The sequence below is a fragment of the Cetorhinus maximus genome, chromosome 11 (genome assembly GCF_964194155.1).
Source record: "Cetorhinus maximus chromosome 11, sCetMax3.hap1.1, whole genome shotgun sequence".
Lineage (NCBI taxonomy): Eukaryota > Metazoa > Chordata > Chondrichthyes > Lamniformes > Cetorhinidae > Cetorhinus > Cetorhinus maximus.
Window position 1 is genome coordinate 63,225,029 of NC_135889.1, and position 17,150 is coordinate 63,242,178.

Genomic DNA, 17,150 nt, shown 5'->3' on the forward strand with positions numbered 1-17,150 from the left:
GGGTGAAAACATTTTTCCTCATATCACTATTACTCTTTTTGCCAATTATTTTTTTTAACAATGTACGTCAGTATAAAGATAGATTGTTCAACAATCTCTCAAGTATAATTCAAAATTACATGGAATATCTTTGCCACTGGGCCAGCAAGGTAAAATTGAAACTAAAGAAAAAGAATCTTATACTAAGTATTTAGACAATAAAGAAGATAAAATAAATATGAAGCAGCTAAGAAAGGTGGCAAAAACAATTGGGAAAGCAAAAAGTAAATACAAAACTAAATTGAGGAATGTGGAAGAAAAAAGTATTCTACAGATGCATAAAATACAAAGAAAATGGGAAACAAAATGATGCCTAAGATAAACTCACATGTAATGACAGCGAATTCATAGCAATATTGAATGCTACTTTGCCTCAGTATTTACCAGGCAACTAACAGAGTGGACATGACATTAGAAGAGGAGCTCAAAAAAGAGAGAAATATTTAAGATAGGGGAAATAATTGATAAGCTAATCAAACTTACAGGAAATAAAATTACTGTCTGCTTCAAATGGATTACATCCATGCATATTAAAAGAATTTGTATATGATATAGCAGAGACACTATACATATAGGTGAAAAATCCTTAGAAAAGGGAAAAAAGTGACAAGGACTGGCAAACAGCTAACGTCATTGGCAATTGCGTCTTCAACTTGCGTCACTCTAACCAGCGCTTCCCAAATATTCCCACTGTGGCCCCATTTTAATGCTTGAAACTTGGCATGGTCCCAGAGTGTGACAAGGATGGGGTTAAGAATTGTGCGAGCAGAGAGTTGGGGGTCTAGTTTGTTAATGTTGGAATCATGCTGCAATGGGGTGCATGCTTTAAGTTTGTAATTGAAAGCAGCTGCCACCAACTGGGGAAAGGTAAGGAGTTATTGCAAGTGTATAAAAACCAGTTCACGCTGGGTGTAGGGGGAAAACGAGGGGAATCTGTGCCTTTACTCTAGTCTTGGGAATAAACCTGGATTAAGGAAAAGACTGGCTTCAGATTCATCCTTTCCTTAAAGTATGAACAGTGACTAACATAGTTGCGACGGGCTGCGAAGAGAGTTGTTAAGAGTCCGGGTGGGAAGCTTTTTCACCAACCTTTTTGAATGCTCTGATGGAGCCTCAGACCTCATTCACATGAACCATCGGCGAGCAAAAAAAAATTGCGCATGCATGCCTTGGCACCTCAAACCTGAACACAGGACTATCCTACCTGAATCTCCACTCCTCAGCTGCCATTGCCTCCGAGCTTGCAACCCCACTTGCTCAGCCTACGACCCCACCTGGGGGTTGCAACCCACAGTTTGGGAACCCTCTGGAATTCCTTCCCTAAACCTCCCTCTCTACCTCGCTCTCCTTTTAGGCACTCTTTAAAACCTACCTCTGTGTCCTAATATCTCGTGGTGTATCTCAGTGTCAAATAATACTCCTATGAAGAGCCTAGGGCCATTTTACTATGTTAGAGGCTCTATATAAATACACATTGTTGTTTATGCTTGTGATGAGTCCAAAACCAGAGGCTATATTTATAAGATAAGTCACTAACAAATCCAATAGGAAATTCAGAAGAAACTTCTTTACCCAAAGACTGGTAAGAATGTGAAACACAGTAAAACAAGCAGTAGTTGGGACAAAGAACATACATGCATTTAATCGGGTGCTTTATAAGCATGAGAGAGAGAGGAATGAAAAGAATACGCTTATATGGTTAGATGTATAGGGTGGGAGGCATCTCACATGGATTATAACGGTGCCATAGACCAGTTAAACTGAATCTGTCTCTATGCTTTGCACTTGGTGTAATTTGATGAGACACACTTCATGGGTAACTTGGACAAGATGGAGTTCTCATGCATCTGTTTCCCTCGAGTTTCCGGTTGGCAGAGGTCACAGGTTTAGGAGGTACAGTCAAAGAAGCCTTGGTGAGTTGCTGCAATGCACCTTGTAGATGGTACGTGTTGTAGCGACAGTGAGCTGGTGGTGGAAGGACTGGATTGGTTAAGGTGGTTGATGGACTGATGATCAAGCAGATACTTTGTCCAAGATGGAGGAGTGGAGCTTCTTGAGTGCTGTTACAGCTGCACACATACAGGCAAATGTAAAGAAGTCCATGACACTCCTGTTTTGGGCCTTTAGGTCGTGGTGAAGTTTTGGGGAGTCAGGTGGTGAGTTACTCGTCTCAGAATGCTAGATTCTGACCTGCTCTCATGACCATGGCATTTCTGTAGCTGGTCCAATTGAGCTGCTGGTCAATGTTGCAGGATGTTGATGTTTGGGGATTTAGGAATGGTAATACCACTGAATGCGGAAGCAGCCCAAGACTGGATGTTTGCCCGCGCCTTTCTGCAAAGGGGTGTGAACTGCTTCACTCTGAGGAATTGGGAATGGAACTGAACAAGGTGCATTCATCAATGAACAGCTCCATTTTGGATCTTATGATGGACGGGAGATTATTGACGAAGCAGCCGAAGATGGTTGGGCCCAAGGTGCTGCCCTCCAGTTCTTCCACAGTGATATCTTAGGGCTGAGATGATCAATTAACTCCCTTTATTCAAACACAATCATCTTCCTTTATTCCATAAACAAACTCAGCCACTGGAAAGCTTCCTCCTTGATGCCCATTGATTGCGTTTTATGAGGGTGTAATGGGCACTTTGGATAAGAGGACCCAACTCAAATTTCATTTTCAGAAAAGGTGGAAAAAAACATTTCAAGATGCAGATAAATAAAACAACTTAAAACATGAAATAAAGACAAAGTTACAGAAACTCCACACATTGTTTGCTGGTCTTAGATTTAAAAAAATGAAAACAGGAATTAAGACTAACAGTAATGCTACATGGAGATTCTTACTTTCTAATTACATAATCTGCCTCAAACTTTATGTGTAGACTTTATTCCCTTTACCAATAGCAAATAGAGTCTCATTAGATGGGAAGAGGGGGCAAAAATGCAAAATTGGACAGTAAGATGAACAACTTTCCTACAAAGGTTTTGATGTACAATTATACTGTTCAAATCCAAAAATCATTAAATCCTGGTAGAATATCTGGCATTTCCTATAGGTTTGCATTCAAAAATTCCTAATAGCAGTGTCTTTACAAACAACCAGTATTGATCTGTATCCCATTTTATTAGCAGAATGTACAGTGAAATTGAAAGGGAAATAATTAAACACAACGAAACATTTGAACTATTTTCTGCCTTACCTTCCATGGCGGCATGCTGTGTATATAGAACCTTCCTCACTACCAACCACAAAATTGTTGACATCACCCAATGGGAAGGACATGCAAGTAACAGCTACTGCTTTAGACTGCTTGTGCATCAACTCCATGCTATCCTGTATAAAACAACATTTCCAGAGTGAACATTCTTGTTTGCTGACTTAATATATGTGAATCAAGCTGACAAAGCAAAATACCTGTATTCTTATGTATTCATGGTGCTATAGGGACAAGATGCAAAATAAGAGGGTGGGGAAGAGGGATACTGAATATCAGGAGCCCAGCCAGAGTACTAATGCTTTGGGTGGGAGCCACATCCAGTAGCCAGAGTAAGGAACTTTACATAAAGCCTGCTTTCAAATTTTAAAATGCAATTTCTCAGTGCTAAACAAAATGGGATTAATTTCAGGTCCTGCTTATAAACGTAATCAGAGCTAGAGGAGGCACAAGATTCCTTTAGGCCCAGCCCAGAGCAGAATGAGTTCAGTGCCCACATACAGACTCAATCTGATTTGAAAAGGGTGAGAATTTTAAAATCAAGGTGATGTTGATACAGGAGTTAATGTTGGTCAGGGAACTCCTAGGTGCTGAGTGATTAGGGTTTGATGCAAATTAGGATACAGGCAGCAGGATATCCTCCATCATATTGTGTGGCACTACCACCACTGTGCTAAATGGGATAGATTTCAAACACATCTAGCAACTCAAGACTGGGCATTCTTGAGGTACTGTGGGCCATCAGCAGCAACAGAATTATACTTAACCACAATCTGTAACCTCATTGCCTGGCATATCCCCCACTCTACCATTATCACCAAGCCAGGGGATCAAGCCTGGTTCAATGAAGAGTGTAGGAGGACATGCCAGGAGCAGCACCAGGCAAACCTAAAAATTAGGTGTTAACCTGGTGAAGCTACAACACAGGACTACTTGCATGTCAAACAGCATTAGCAGCAAGTGATAGACAGAGCTAAGCGATTCCACAGCCGTAGAATCAGATCTAAGCTCTGCAGACCTGCCACATCCAGTTGTGAACGGTGGTGGACAATTAAACAACTCACTGGGGGAGTCGGCTCCACAAATATCCTCATCCTCAACGATGAGGGAGTCGAGCACAATAGTGCAAAAGATAAGGCTAAAGCATTTGCAACAATCTTCAGCCAGAATTGCCAAGTGGATGATCCATCTCGGCCTCTTCTGGAGGTCCCCAGCATCACAGATGCCAGTCTTCAGCCAATTTGATTCACTCCATGTTATATCAAGAAACAGCTGAAGGCACTGGATACTGCAAAGGCTATGGGCCCTAACAATATTCCAGCAATAGTACTGAAGACTTGTGCTCCAGAACTTGCCGCACCCCTAGCCAAACTGCTCCAGTACAGCTACAACACTGGCATCTACCCAGCTATGTGAAAAATTGCCCAGGTAAGTACTGTACACAAAAAGCAGGGCAAATCCAGCCCAGCCAATTACCGCCCCATCAGTCTACTCTTGATCATCAGTAAAGTGAAGGAAGGGGTCATTCAACAGTGCTATCAAGCAACACTTGCTTTGCAATAACCTGCTCACTTACAGTAAGTTTGGGTTCCACCAGGGTCACTCAGCCTCTGACCTCATCACAGCTTTGGTTCAAACATGACCAAAGGGCTGAACTCCAAGGGTGAGGTGAGAGTGACTGCCCTTGACATCAAGGCAGCATTTGACTAAGTGTGGCATCAAGGAGCCCTCGTAAAATTGTTGTCAGTGGGAATCAGGGGGAAACTCTCTGCTGTTTGAAGTCATACCTAGCACAAAGGAAGATGGTTGTGGTAGTTGGGAGGTCAATCATCTCAGTTCCAGGACATCACTGCAGGAGTTCCTCAAGGTAGTGTTCTAGGCCCAACCATCTTTAGCTGCTTCACCAATGACCTTCCTTCCATAAGGTCAGATATGGGGGTGTTCGCTGATGATTGAACAATGTTCTGCACCATTCGCGACTCCTCAGATACTGAAGCAGTCTATGTCCAAATGCAGCAAGACCTGGACAATATCCAGGTTTGGGCTGACAAGTGGCAAGTAATATTTGCATCACACAAATGCCAGGCAATGACCATCTCTAACAAGAGAGAATCTAACCATCCCCCCCCATGACATCCAATAACACTACCATCGCTGAATCCCCCACTAACAACATCCTGGGGGTTTCCATTGACCAGAAGCTGAACTGGACTAGTCATATAAATACTGTGGCTACAAGGGCAGGTCAGAGGCTAGAAATACTGCAGCGAGTAACTCACCTCCTGACTCCCCAAAGCCTGTCCAATACTCTCCGCTTGCCTAGATGAGTGCAGCTCCACAACACTCAAGAAGCTTGACACCATCCAGGACAAAGCAGCCCGCTTGATTGGCACCCTTTCCCTACATTCCCTCCCTCCACCACCGACAAACAGTGGCAGCAGTGTGTACCATCTACAAGATGCACTGCAGAAATTTACCAATGCTCCTTAGGCAGCACCTTTCAAACCCACAACCACTACTTTCTATACAGACAAAGGCAGCAGATACATGGGAACACCACCACCTGGAAATTCCCCTCCAAACCACTCTCAATCCTGACTTGGAAATATATCTTCATCCCTTCACTGTCACTGGGTCAAAATCCTGGAACTCCCTCCCTAATAGCACTGTGGGTGTACCTACACCACAGAGACTGTAGCAATTGAAGACAGCAGCTCAACACCACCTTTTCAAGGGCAATTAGGGATGGGCATTAAATGCTAGCCTCACCAGCAACGCCCACATGCCGTAAATGAATTTAAAACTATGCAGCTTTGCTATAGCCGTAAACTTTGAATAGTTGTGCAATAGATACTGAATTTAAAGTAAACTTTGTACTAAAAAAACAAACATTTAAATGTAGTAGTTAAAATGCACCTCTATCAAAAGTCCCCTTCCGACTGAGGTACCCTCCCTTAAGGCATGACCACCTTCAGACCTCCACCCCCAAGACCCCCCAGACCTCATCCGCCCTCGGGACCCCAGCCACTTACCTCTCTTCCGGTTCCTGGCACTTAGTTCCAGGCAGCTCCCTGCAATACCTCTTCCAGCCAATCTGATTGGCTGGCAGCTCTCCAAGGCAGGACTTCCTCTGGGTGATGGGCAGAAGTCCCGCCTTATGCCAATTAACACTCATTAGAGCGTGAAATGGCATCAGGCCTGGAGTCGGCGGGGAAGCATTCCCCACCGACTCTTCGGATGGCGGGGGCTCCTGAAAATTCAGGCCAAACTTTATTGTATACAAAATTAAACAAAACAAATATGGTTAGGTTAATATTCTAGGTTATAACTATGTATGTTAAGCATCTCAATTTTACTTCTTACTTCCCCCAAGAATTCTCTTGCACTTGATATCTTTGAGTTATTTACTTCTGTTGGGACCACCCAAAGTATGCCAGTCTTCCAGAACTTCTGAGAACTGGGACAAAGGAAAATTCAAGTGATGTAAGGCTTTCATTTTACTACCTCTTGACTGTGGATGCCTCAGTCCCTTATTCTGATTGCCCTTCTCAGTACTTCCAAGCTAATCTGCTGATTGCTATCTTTTGCCACAAGGCTGAGGACCACTGTAGATTCTTCCACTAGCTTCAAAGTAGGCAATCTTCCAGTTTCTGTTCCCTCAAAATTTAAATTGAGATTAAGTCCTACCCCCGCAGTCCATGAGGTGAATGAAGAAGTTAGCTTTTTCTCAGCTTACAGTGCAGGCCTAACCAACTATCATTTACTTTGGCTATCTTCTCTCAGCAAGCTGCACACACTAGGCCGAAACTGCAACAAATTCTCTCAGCAAACACTCAGATAAATTGAAACCAGAGAGGCTCCTTAAGCAGCACCCATCTCCATGATGACATAGCGTACTCTGTGGGATATCCTCAAATAGACCTTTAGATTGAGTATCACTCATTTAAAATTCCTTCGTTATCTGAAGAAATGGACTTTATAACCCTTCAGGGATAAAAATCTGGAATAAATCTAAAGATGACCATGAAACCATTGTCGATTGTCATAAAAACCCATCTGGTTCACGAATGTCCTTTAGGGAAGGAAATCTGCCGCCCTTACCTGGTCTGGCCAACACGTGACTCCAGATCCACAGCAATGTAGATTACCCTCAAATGTCCTCTGAAATGGCCTTGCAAGCCACTCAGTTCTCAAGGGCAATTAGGGACAGGTAATAAATGCTGGCCTAGCCAGCGACGCCCCAATCCTATGAATGAACAAGGGTTTACTCAATGCTTTTAAACTAATTTAGCTCTAACTCTCATAATAAATACGTCTCTCTGAACTGCCCTTACTGAAATGATTGCAAATGCAATGTCTCCACCAAATGGCCCACATATAGGTCATGCATTGTTTAAGTTTCTCCACCTGCTGTTTTATGAACTTACCTTTCAAGCTGTTAACCTCTTAAGTCAACATGGTCCTAACTTTTTAAGTGTAATAGACTCCAAGGTTGTTTCAATTGCATTCACTTCAGGGCTGGATTTTCTACATTTAAAATTTTAATTCCTAAAACTAAGTTATATTCTAAAACACACAAACCATGAACCAGATCTTCACAGCAATATACAAAACAAAACAGTTCTGAACTAAATTTGTTTGCTATTAAAAATAGCAACATTTTTAGTATCCAAAACCGTTAAAAGACTGCTTTATTTAATTTTAAAAATGGCTCAAGAAATCAGTGCACATACAATGAAAGATAATGCACAGAAAATAAAATAAGCTGTAACACTATCTACATTTCTTTAATTAGTTTTCCTTTACCTGTGGTTGAGAAAGCATATCCAGACTCCACGAGCAGATCTTCCCATCAGTAGAAATACTGATCAGGTTATGAGCATTTTGAGAACCAACTACATTCACACAGTAGACTGGATGCTGTAGGGAGATTATTTTCTGCTTAATACTTTTGCCAATCTGATTATTACAAATGCTTTATCATTTTACCATTATATGGAATGTTAGGAAAAAATATTTTTAAAATGTCAACCTTTACAATTTTTCCAAAAATGAATTTTAATCTCTGCTCTTTTAAGTTTGTACTTCAAGATTTTAGTTTAGGCAGTTTGTATTTTTAAACTGTACCGTGTGAGCAGCAGCAGAAAGTGGCGTTCTTTGGACTGGTGTCCTTTTGTTACTGCGATTATCCCAGAGCACAATCTGGCCAGAATATGTTCCCCCAACTACCAGATTTGGATGAAATCGTGCAAAGGAAGCTGACATCACAGATGACTGTTGAAAAACATAATAAAGCCAGTCTGGTATGAAGAAAAAGTAACATGGCAGCAATTTTCAATAGCATTCACTAGAGGTAGTTCCATTTAGGATTAAAATCAGAACATTTTGCTCATTCAATTGCTTTTTTTTTAAAACTCCCATCCATTGCCCAATTTATTTATCATTTTTTTTAAAAAACCTCCCCATTTATTTCTATACAACTAGTCATACAAAATGTATGAAAAGTGTATAATTTTGTAACCCATGCATACATTCACACTGAGAACACAGATATAATCTGAATAATCACCTTTATAAATGCGGCTCTGGTAATTCATTCTTTAAATCTGCAAGATCAATTCTTATATAAAGTATAAGTACTTTTATTTTACTGCATGCTTATATGCATACTTAATTCTATGTGGTGATAATGGTATTTTGGTCAATGTGGCTTTATGATGTATTATAAAGTAGTATGATCAGCTTTCCTGGACAGAAAGCACCTAAACTCACACAGAGCTATTTAGGGAGGGAGGTAAAATAGAAAGAAAAACTGACTTGCATTGTTCAATTTCAATCCCTGCCAGCTGAATATTGAGTGATCTTGAAGGGATTTGAAAATGGCTTCTTAATTGAAGCTGGGTTTTTCAGTAATGCAAGTAACACTGAGATATCTGAATCTAATTGTGGATGCATCAGTCTAATGCACTTCTATTGTTACAAAACTTGTACAATATCTTATATAGCTATCACGTACTAAACATTCCTCACACAAGGAAAGTTTTTACAGCACATACCAACATAAGTGTTGAAAATGAATGTGCATGCTGGACTAATGAAATCATTAAATGAACAGGCATGGGAAAGTCTTTGGCAATGGTCCACTTTTCTTTCTTTGAATTAAATCACGGCTTTGGCTGGACAAGATCTCATACTATACCTGGCAGTGGAAGACATACTCTGGGGTAGTTTTCTTAAATTTCATATTCCATACAAGAGCCACACCATCTGGTTCATGAGGAACATCCTCATTGTTGTTATATGAGGCAACAAGAAGTTCTGGATACTGTTGACAGCAAAATCAGAAAAGAAATATTAACAGGAAGTGTAAATCACCTCAGGCTTAGCATACTTTGCTGTATGGTAGTTAGCATTTTAGCTGTATGTCAGTCACTGTTGCAAACAGATGGGACTGCAAACCACTGCAAAGCTGAAAGTGTACATAATGTTTCAGACACCTAGAGAATCCATAATGAAATGGCCATGGTGAAATACAATACTTCATTATTAAGGATAGTAATGAAACTAGTAAGCATTTTAGGTTCATGCAAGTTAGGTACGTGATATTTAAGTGATGAACTACAACTACTATTTATACTGATTTAGTTTTTGTGAATTCTTTCATCAATAAAGAAAGAACATAGCACTTTAGAAAAAGGTTTGAGGAATGGCAAGGATTGGAATAACAGCGCTCACCATTATCAAGGAATAAATTGTACATCAACCTCCAGTGTTCCCAAATGCACAGTTAAATGTGGAAATCAGGAAATGCTCTCAAAGTTGCCCTACCCCTCCAGAAGCTGCGCTAACCAGTACCTCTCCAAGAGAGACAGCATTCAAACACAGAGGATGTGAAGTTGAAGTACTTATCCATTAGATACCCACTAAACACACCAGAAAAAAAAATCAGGGCATCTAGTCAAGTGTAAGTGAATTTTTAAGGGCATAAGAAGTCTTAATTGCTACCAAACCAGCTTTCTGGCACTGAAAATTTACAAGTGCACAGTTTAAATCCTTCAGATTTAAATTCTTGTTGGAGATTTAAAATTAATTTTTAAAAACTTTTGTTTCTTTTATCTCTCTCTCCTAATCCCATTTTCTTTACCTCTCCTTATTTTGTTTTCGGTACATGACTTTACATCGAGTTAAATACTTCCTGCATGCAGCCTCAGGAAAGATTCTTCAATCTGATCGAGGTGGCACACCATTGCTTACCCTATTCGCACAGATCCCTTTGTAGAGGGCACAGCGCTGTTTCAGGGCTCCATCACAAACTTGAAATGTTCATGCTGTTTCTCTCTCCATGAATGCTACAGGAACTGAGTATTTTCAGCATTTTCTGTTTTTTATTTCAGAATTCCAGTATCAGAATATTGTGCTTTTGTATTAAGGTAAAAGCCAACACATCATAAACTTTAAAAAAGTATTATTTTCATGTGAATTTATCATGATGGAGAAACTGATGTTACACCAATATAAAATTAGTTTTTCAGGACCAAAGAAGTTACTCTGCAGTAATTGTGAACTTAGAATACTGTAAATACTCAGTCACACTTCATTCCACAAGGCATACCTTTTTCAAGGGTTTCCATACCGAGAATAGGAGTGCAAAAATGGAACTTCAACAGTGCATCCTATGGAAGAGTACGGAATCTGTTTAACTGCATACGTGTGAACATAATTGCAATTATGGAAACACTGACAGTTTTGCTGCCATTATTACTGCAAAATTCATTTGCTATACTCAATTATGGATCATATATGAATAAAATACAACACTAACCCCGTGAACACTACTTTTTACATGTGTAATAAAACTATCTTTATAACTTGACAGTCACATTGGTGATCTAATTTCAGCTCACATCAAAAGCAATAGATTTGAGACCACCTCCACAATATTGTTTTGGTTGTTTCACACTGCTTAGACAATCCACTGTGAAACCAAATTTAAACTGTTGAAAATTAATTTTCTATACGTTTAATACAAGAGTCCGTGGCCCTGTATGGTACCTTATCACTTAGAATTAACTGATGTTGGGAGCTCTGTTGTTGCTGGATTAGAGCAACATAGGAGCCAGCAGTGTAACACTGGTCATCTGGCCCAATGTAGCATTGTATAGGCATTGCTTCAAGATTAGTAGACAAGCTGCCTTCAAAGAATTTCCACATTTATTTTTGTTTCTGTTGCCTTATGTAAAGCGCAGGTGGTGAATAAATAAAAACTAGCTTAATTTTTACTACAATAATTAGAATTATTGAACTTGATGATAAACCCAGTTAATCAGTAAAAAAAAAATTGAAATAAAAACAAAATGCTGGAAATGCTCAGCAGGGATGGTAGCATCTCTGGAGAAAAAGTTAACATTTCAAGTCAATGACCTTTCATCAGAACATTACAATATATTGTGCATCACCAGTTAGACTACAGGTAAAAAAAGATTTTCTGAATGAATTCATTTTTATTGGTTAACGCCAAATAAGCAAAAGGAAGTTAGAAAGGCTATGGGGAGGAGTATGAAGACTGACATACAGCATAAAAGTAAATAATAACTGATTTGTCAGACACAAAAATAAATAGTTGAAAAGGGTATTGTGATTAGAGGTGACAAAGGAAATCTCAAAAGTGTTGTACGTACTACATGAACACATCAGCTTTCAAAAAAGTGTTTAATAGGTAGGAATCAAAGGATACAAGAGGATGGATGCAGCATTTAGGTAGGATAATAATAGCTAAGGAAGTCATGCTGAAATAGTTGATTGGAAAAACGCTGGGCCTTAAAACCATGTATCTTGGAATGTTTATGGAAGTTAGGGTGGAAATAGCAACGGTTCTGAACACAATATTTCAAAAATCATCTGATGTAGAAGTTATGCCAGAAGACCGGAAGATTGCCAATGTAACACATTTGTTCAAGAGAGGAAGAGATAAACTAGCCTAACATTGAAATGTTTTAGTATGGAATAAAATTAAAGGCAGGAAAGCCATGGGTTAATTAAGTGCTGCTAGTACAGAGTTTCAAAGGCAAGATATGTCTAAATAGGCAATTGAGGAAATAATAGAATATATCGATAAGGGAAAAGCAGGGAAGCTGTGTATATGGATTTTCAACAAGGGGACAGATAACATGCTACAAACAAGACATTTGAGGCATACAGTATTAAAAGGAATGTGGCAGTATTGATAATAAGCTTGTAAGAAGACAAAAGTGGTTAATGGGTGTCTTTTAGATTGGCTGGGGATGGGGTGGGGGGAGTGAGGGGAGGAGAGTGTGTTGGAAATGTAAGAAGTAGTGTTCTCGGGGTTAGTGTTGAGTCCTTTGCTGTTTTTTTATTTACATATATGATCAGAAAGTAGGTTTAGCAAACATATTTTGCAGTAATAATGGAGGTGAAACTGTTAGTGTTTGCCATCATTGCTCCTCAGGCAGTAACTACTAGAGTTTACATGTATGCAGTTAAACGCGGATTCCATACTTTTCCATTAGGTGCGCTGTTGAAGTTCCATTTTTGCACAAGTCTCAGTGTGGAAATCCTTGAAAAAGGTACGCCTTGTTGAATGAAGTGTAACTGAGTTTTTACAGTGTTCTAAGCTCATAATTACTACTGGGTAACTCATTTGATCCTGAAAAACTAATTTTATATTGGTGCTATTACACATTCAGAACACCTCAGTGTCAATGCAAAGGAGCTGTCGCTGTCCTTCATCACCTCTAATCACAATACCCCTTTCATTGACCCATAACACATCCCATTGACATTTTAGACTACAGGAAGAATACAAATTCAAATTTCTGCTCAGAAATCTTTATTGTCTTATGTTTATCAAAAAACAGCACACTTTTATTAAACATCCTACATAATTTGAAAGAGTGGGGGAAAAAAGCACTCTAGCAGAGAAACAAACTCTACCTGAGAGGACCAGTCCATGCACGTAACAACACGGTGTTTTGACCAACGCTCATCAGAAAACTGTCTATTTAGAGAAAGTTTAGCTCCACCTTGGAGTTCTCTGTTAAGAAGCAAAATGCAAGTCATAAATGTTGTTCAGATGTTCAGAAACAGTTCTGCTGCAATAAACACAATAATAGTTAAGTAAATAATACCCTTCTTTTTCTTCTAAATCCTTGCCACTGTAGTCAAAAAAGAGATCTTTATGTTCTGCAAGAGCCCTTTCAATTATTCTGGTGCTGTGATCAAAGAATGTGCGGAATTCATCAGAGTGAATAATCTGCTGTTTTTCCTCTTCTGTAAGTTCACGTGGTGCACCTGTAAAACAAAGTAAGCAAATCTTTCTGACTTTAGATTTTGTTTTTTTAAACATTATTTAATTCAGAAAGGTCATAACTTTTTTCAAACTTTCTTAACTTTACCACCAATTCAATCTTATTTCCTTTTAAGATGCTTCAAATTGCCTATTGGTGTAGCATTTAAGCATTTTGGCCACAGGATCTAGTGCAATTTCTTGCTGACATTTGAAACTCAACGATTGGACTGAAAAGAAAGGCCGGTATCACTTTTTTAAAAAAAACTAGATTTTCCGCATTCAGAAAAAACTATAGACATACAAAATTAATTTTATTCTACTTTATTTGATAAATGAATTAGTTTACCCATGATCTAAAATATTTTTCTCTACATAAAATAGGGCAAAGCAAGGATTAATCCTTGAAAATCTTCATGGCAGAAAACATACACACATGGTGTGGTACTGACCTATACTGTCTGAGGTAGTCTCAGGCTTAACCCCTCATTTTGATGTTAGTTCATCTTGGATAAGGCAACAGTAGAGCCAAACCAAACAGCGCCAGTCCCTGAGTTGGAGAAGGAGGAAGAGAAAGAAGAAAAAAACTTGTACGGTGCTTTTCACAGCCTCAGGGTGTCTCAAAGACGTCAACAATCAATTAGTGTAGTCATTTGATATGGGGTAAACAATGAAATAAATGGTAAATAGCAATGAGATAAATGACCAGTTAGTTTGCTTTACCATATTGGTAGACAGAAAACCCATCTTTTCTGAATAGTGCCAAGGATCTTTACATCCAGCTGAACCATGGGCCTTGGTCCAATGTTTCCTCCAAAATAAAGCACCCCTAATCCTATCTTTCAAAGAGGAGTTCTCCATCAACCAACATCACAAACAGGTTATCTGGTCATTATCTCACTGTGCACAAATTCCCACTTTTTCCTACTGTAGTGATTGCACTTCAAAAGTATTTAGTTATCTTGTGAAGCGCTTTGAGACATCCTGAGGTTGTGAAAGGCACTAAATAAATTATTTCTTCTTTTCTACAGCGTCAGCACTGAAATGAAAAAAGCCAAGTATCCTGGGGTCATCTAAACCCAAAACCTTCTGACAAGTTGCAAGAATAATACCACTGAGCCAACTGACACTTAGTTAAAAGGCCAGCATAAGGATGCCCACTCCTGTTTGCTATCCCATTGCTTTTGCTGTAAAAGTGCATGTGTAGATCTTAGGGGGAAGACAGATCAGATTTAATTGTTAATCCCATCCAAATCCAAAAATCTATCAACATGCATTGTTCAAGTTTACACATGTAGAATGTGGACTTGATCCCAAGGGTCTGTTGGTGACCATGGAAGCACACCCAAGCATAAATCATTGCCTACAGGATGGAGAGAGAAAAACATAAGAAACTTGGGAAGGAGATCTTAGGGCAGAAGAAAAACTTTCTTCCTCAAACACTGTTCAAATTAGAAAGCAAGCACAACAGCCACTGTTTATTATAACTTGCATTAATGTAGTGCCACACTAGATTGAAAGTCTACAAAAGTTATGCCAAGGCTTTACATTCAGAGTCAGGATACTGTAGAATACAGTATTCAGTCACCAAATCCCAAAAACATATATATCCACATCAGAAATGGTACAGGAAAGAACAACTAGAATAAAGGGATAAGCTATGAGTAGCCTATAGTTATTACTTCAAAATATATCAAGTATGAAGAGAGAATGAAAATTAGTAAGTAAATTTATAACGGGTATTAGGGGAAAAATATGCTCTCTCAAATAACATTAAACTTTTGGAATAATTTGCCTAGCAAGGAAAAAGAGCTAATAACATAAGGACACTTAAAAATACAATTAGACATCATATTGGGAGAGTTAATGAATTAGTTTTCATATGTCAAATTGACTTTTCATATGCCAAACTTTATTTTGGTTCAATCTCAAAATCTGCTTTATACAGATTGAATCTAGAAACTCCAAGTCATACAACTGAACATCCACAACTGTATAATTTCTGCTTGCTCGATATTGAAACAGAAAAATTTTAGCAGAGGAAGGCCACTTGACCCATTGTCTCTCACTCCAGAGACTTGAGTACAAAAATCAAGTCTAACACTCCAGCATAGTTCTGATGGAGTGCTGCACTGCTGGACGTGCAGTTTTAATTACCTAGACTTGGGTGTACAAGGCACAATTTCAAAGTTTGCAGATGACACAAAACTTGGAAGTATTGTCAATGGCAAGAAGGATAATGATAGATTTTTAGCGGACATAGGCAGACTGGTGAAATGGACAGACACAAGGCAGATGTAATTTAATGCAGAGAAGTGTGAAGTGATGCATTTTGATAAGGAGGACCTCCCAAGGCAATGTAATTCAAAGAGTACAATATAAATAGGAGGACAGGAACAAAGAAGCCTGGACGTATAGGTGCACATATCATTAGGTGGCAGGGCAGGTTCAAAAATAGTCGAAGAGAAATATGGGATCTTGGGCTTTATAAGGGTATAAAGTACAAAAGCAAGGAGGTTATGGTGAAACTTCATGAAAAACTGGCTCGGCCACAGCCGGAACAGTGTGGTCAATTCTGGGAATCACGTTTTAGGAAGGGTGTGAATGTTTTAGAGAGGGTGCAGAAAAGGTTTGTAAAAATGGTTCCAGGAATGAGAGACTTCAGCTATATCGACAGATTGGAGAAGATAGGGTTGTTCTCCTTAGAAAAGAGAAGGTTGAGTAGAGATTTGATAGAGGTATTTAGAATCCAATGGGTCTAGATGGAATAGAAGGAGATACTGTTCCTGTTCACAGAGGTTGATAACCAATGGATACCAATCTAAGGTGATTGGCAAAAGAAGCAATGCTAACTCGAAGATCATCTTTATATCGAGCAAGTGTTTAGGATCTGAAATGTAGTGCCTGAGAGTGCGGTGGAGGCAGATTCATTTGCGGCTTTCAAAAAGAAATTGGATAAACATCTGAAGAGAAAACATTTATAGGGTTATAGGGATAGGGCGGGGAATGGGGCTTGTAGAGCGCCAACACAGAGTTGACGGGCCAGTAACCTCCTTGTGTGATGTAATCAATCTATGATTCTATTTCTCTGCTGGCCAAGAAACAGTTATCCAGCCTGGTCCTACTTTCAAGCTCCTGGTCCAAAGCTTTGAAGTTACAGCACTTCATGTGCACATCTAATTCTTTTCTAAAGTGTTGTCCAATCGCAGAATCGTGGCCTGGTTGGATACGGTCAGTACTTTGCCTGTTGTGAACAACCGGAAGTACTTGCAGTTTGATATGATCCACCAGTCATTGGGACATGCAGCCTACATAGTTGGAATCACATCAGCACTGAAATTCATATGCCACATTTCTCATTTGTGTGATAGGTAAAATGTCTTGTTGGCTTGACAGCAGCATCCTGTTGCTGGAGGATTCCATTTGTGTTGCTACTATATAGTAAAAGTGTAAAACAGCTAGCTTCACCTATTGTTCAAATTTTTGAGGTACCTTTCCCTTTCAGGGTAATCTGAGGTAGACTGGGCACTTTTCAGGACCACAAGTGGCTACCTTTGGCCCATTCATAAGTTTGCGTGATATACAATGCGCAA

The 17,150-nt window shown here is 39.4% G+C and overlaps 1 protein-coding gene across 2 annotated transcripts in view; it reads right to left on the reverse strand.

Annotated features, from left to right (window-relative positions):
• The window catches only part of LOC144686640 (cytoplasmic dynein 1 intermediate chain 2-like), a 95,044-nt gene that overhangs the window by 8,684 nt on the left and 69,210 nt on the right, over positions 1 to 17,150 (reverse strand). For both annotated transcript variants that reach the window (XM_078552104.1, XM_078552105.1), the window contains 6 exons: positions 13,400 to 13,562; positions 13,206 to 13,305; positions 9,454 to 9,579; positions 8,382 to 8,528; positions 8,061 to 8,174; positions 3,240 to 3,373 (listed from right to left, as the gene is read on the reverse strand). In XM_078552104.1, coding sequence (XP_078408230.1) covers positions 3,240 to 3,373; positions 8,061 to 8,174; positions 8,382 to 8,528; positions 9,454 to 9,579; positions 13,206 to 13,305; positions 13,400 to 13,562 — 784 coding nt within the window. The remainder of the gene's footprint in view (positions 1 to 3,239; positions 3,374 to 8,060; positions 8,175 to 8,381; positions 8,529 to 9,453; positions 9,580 to 13,205; positions 13,306 to 13,399; positions 13,563 to 17,150) is intronic.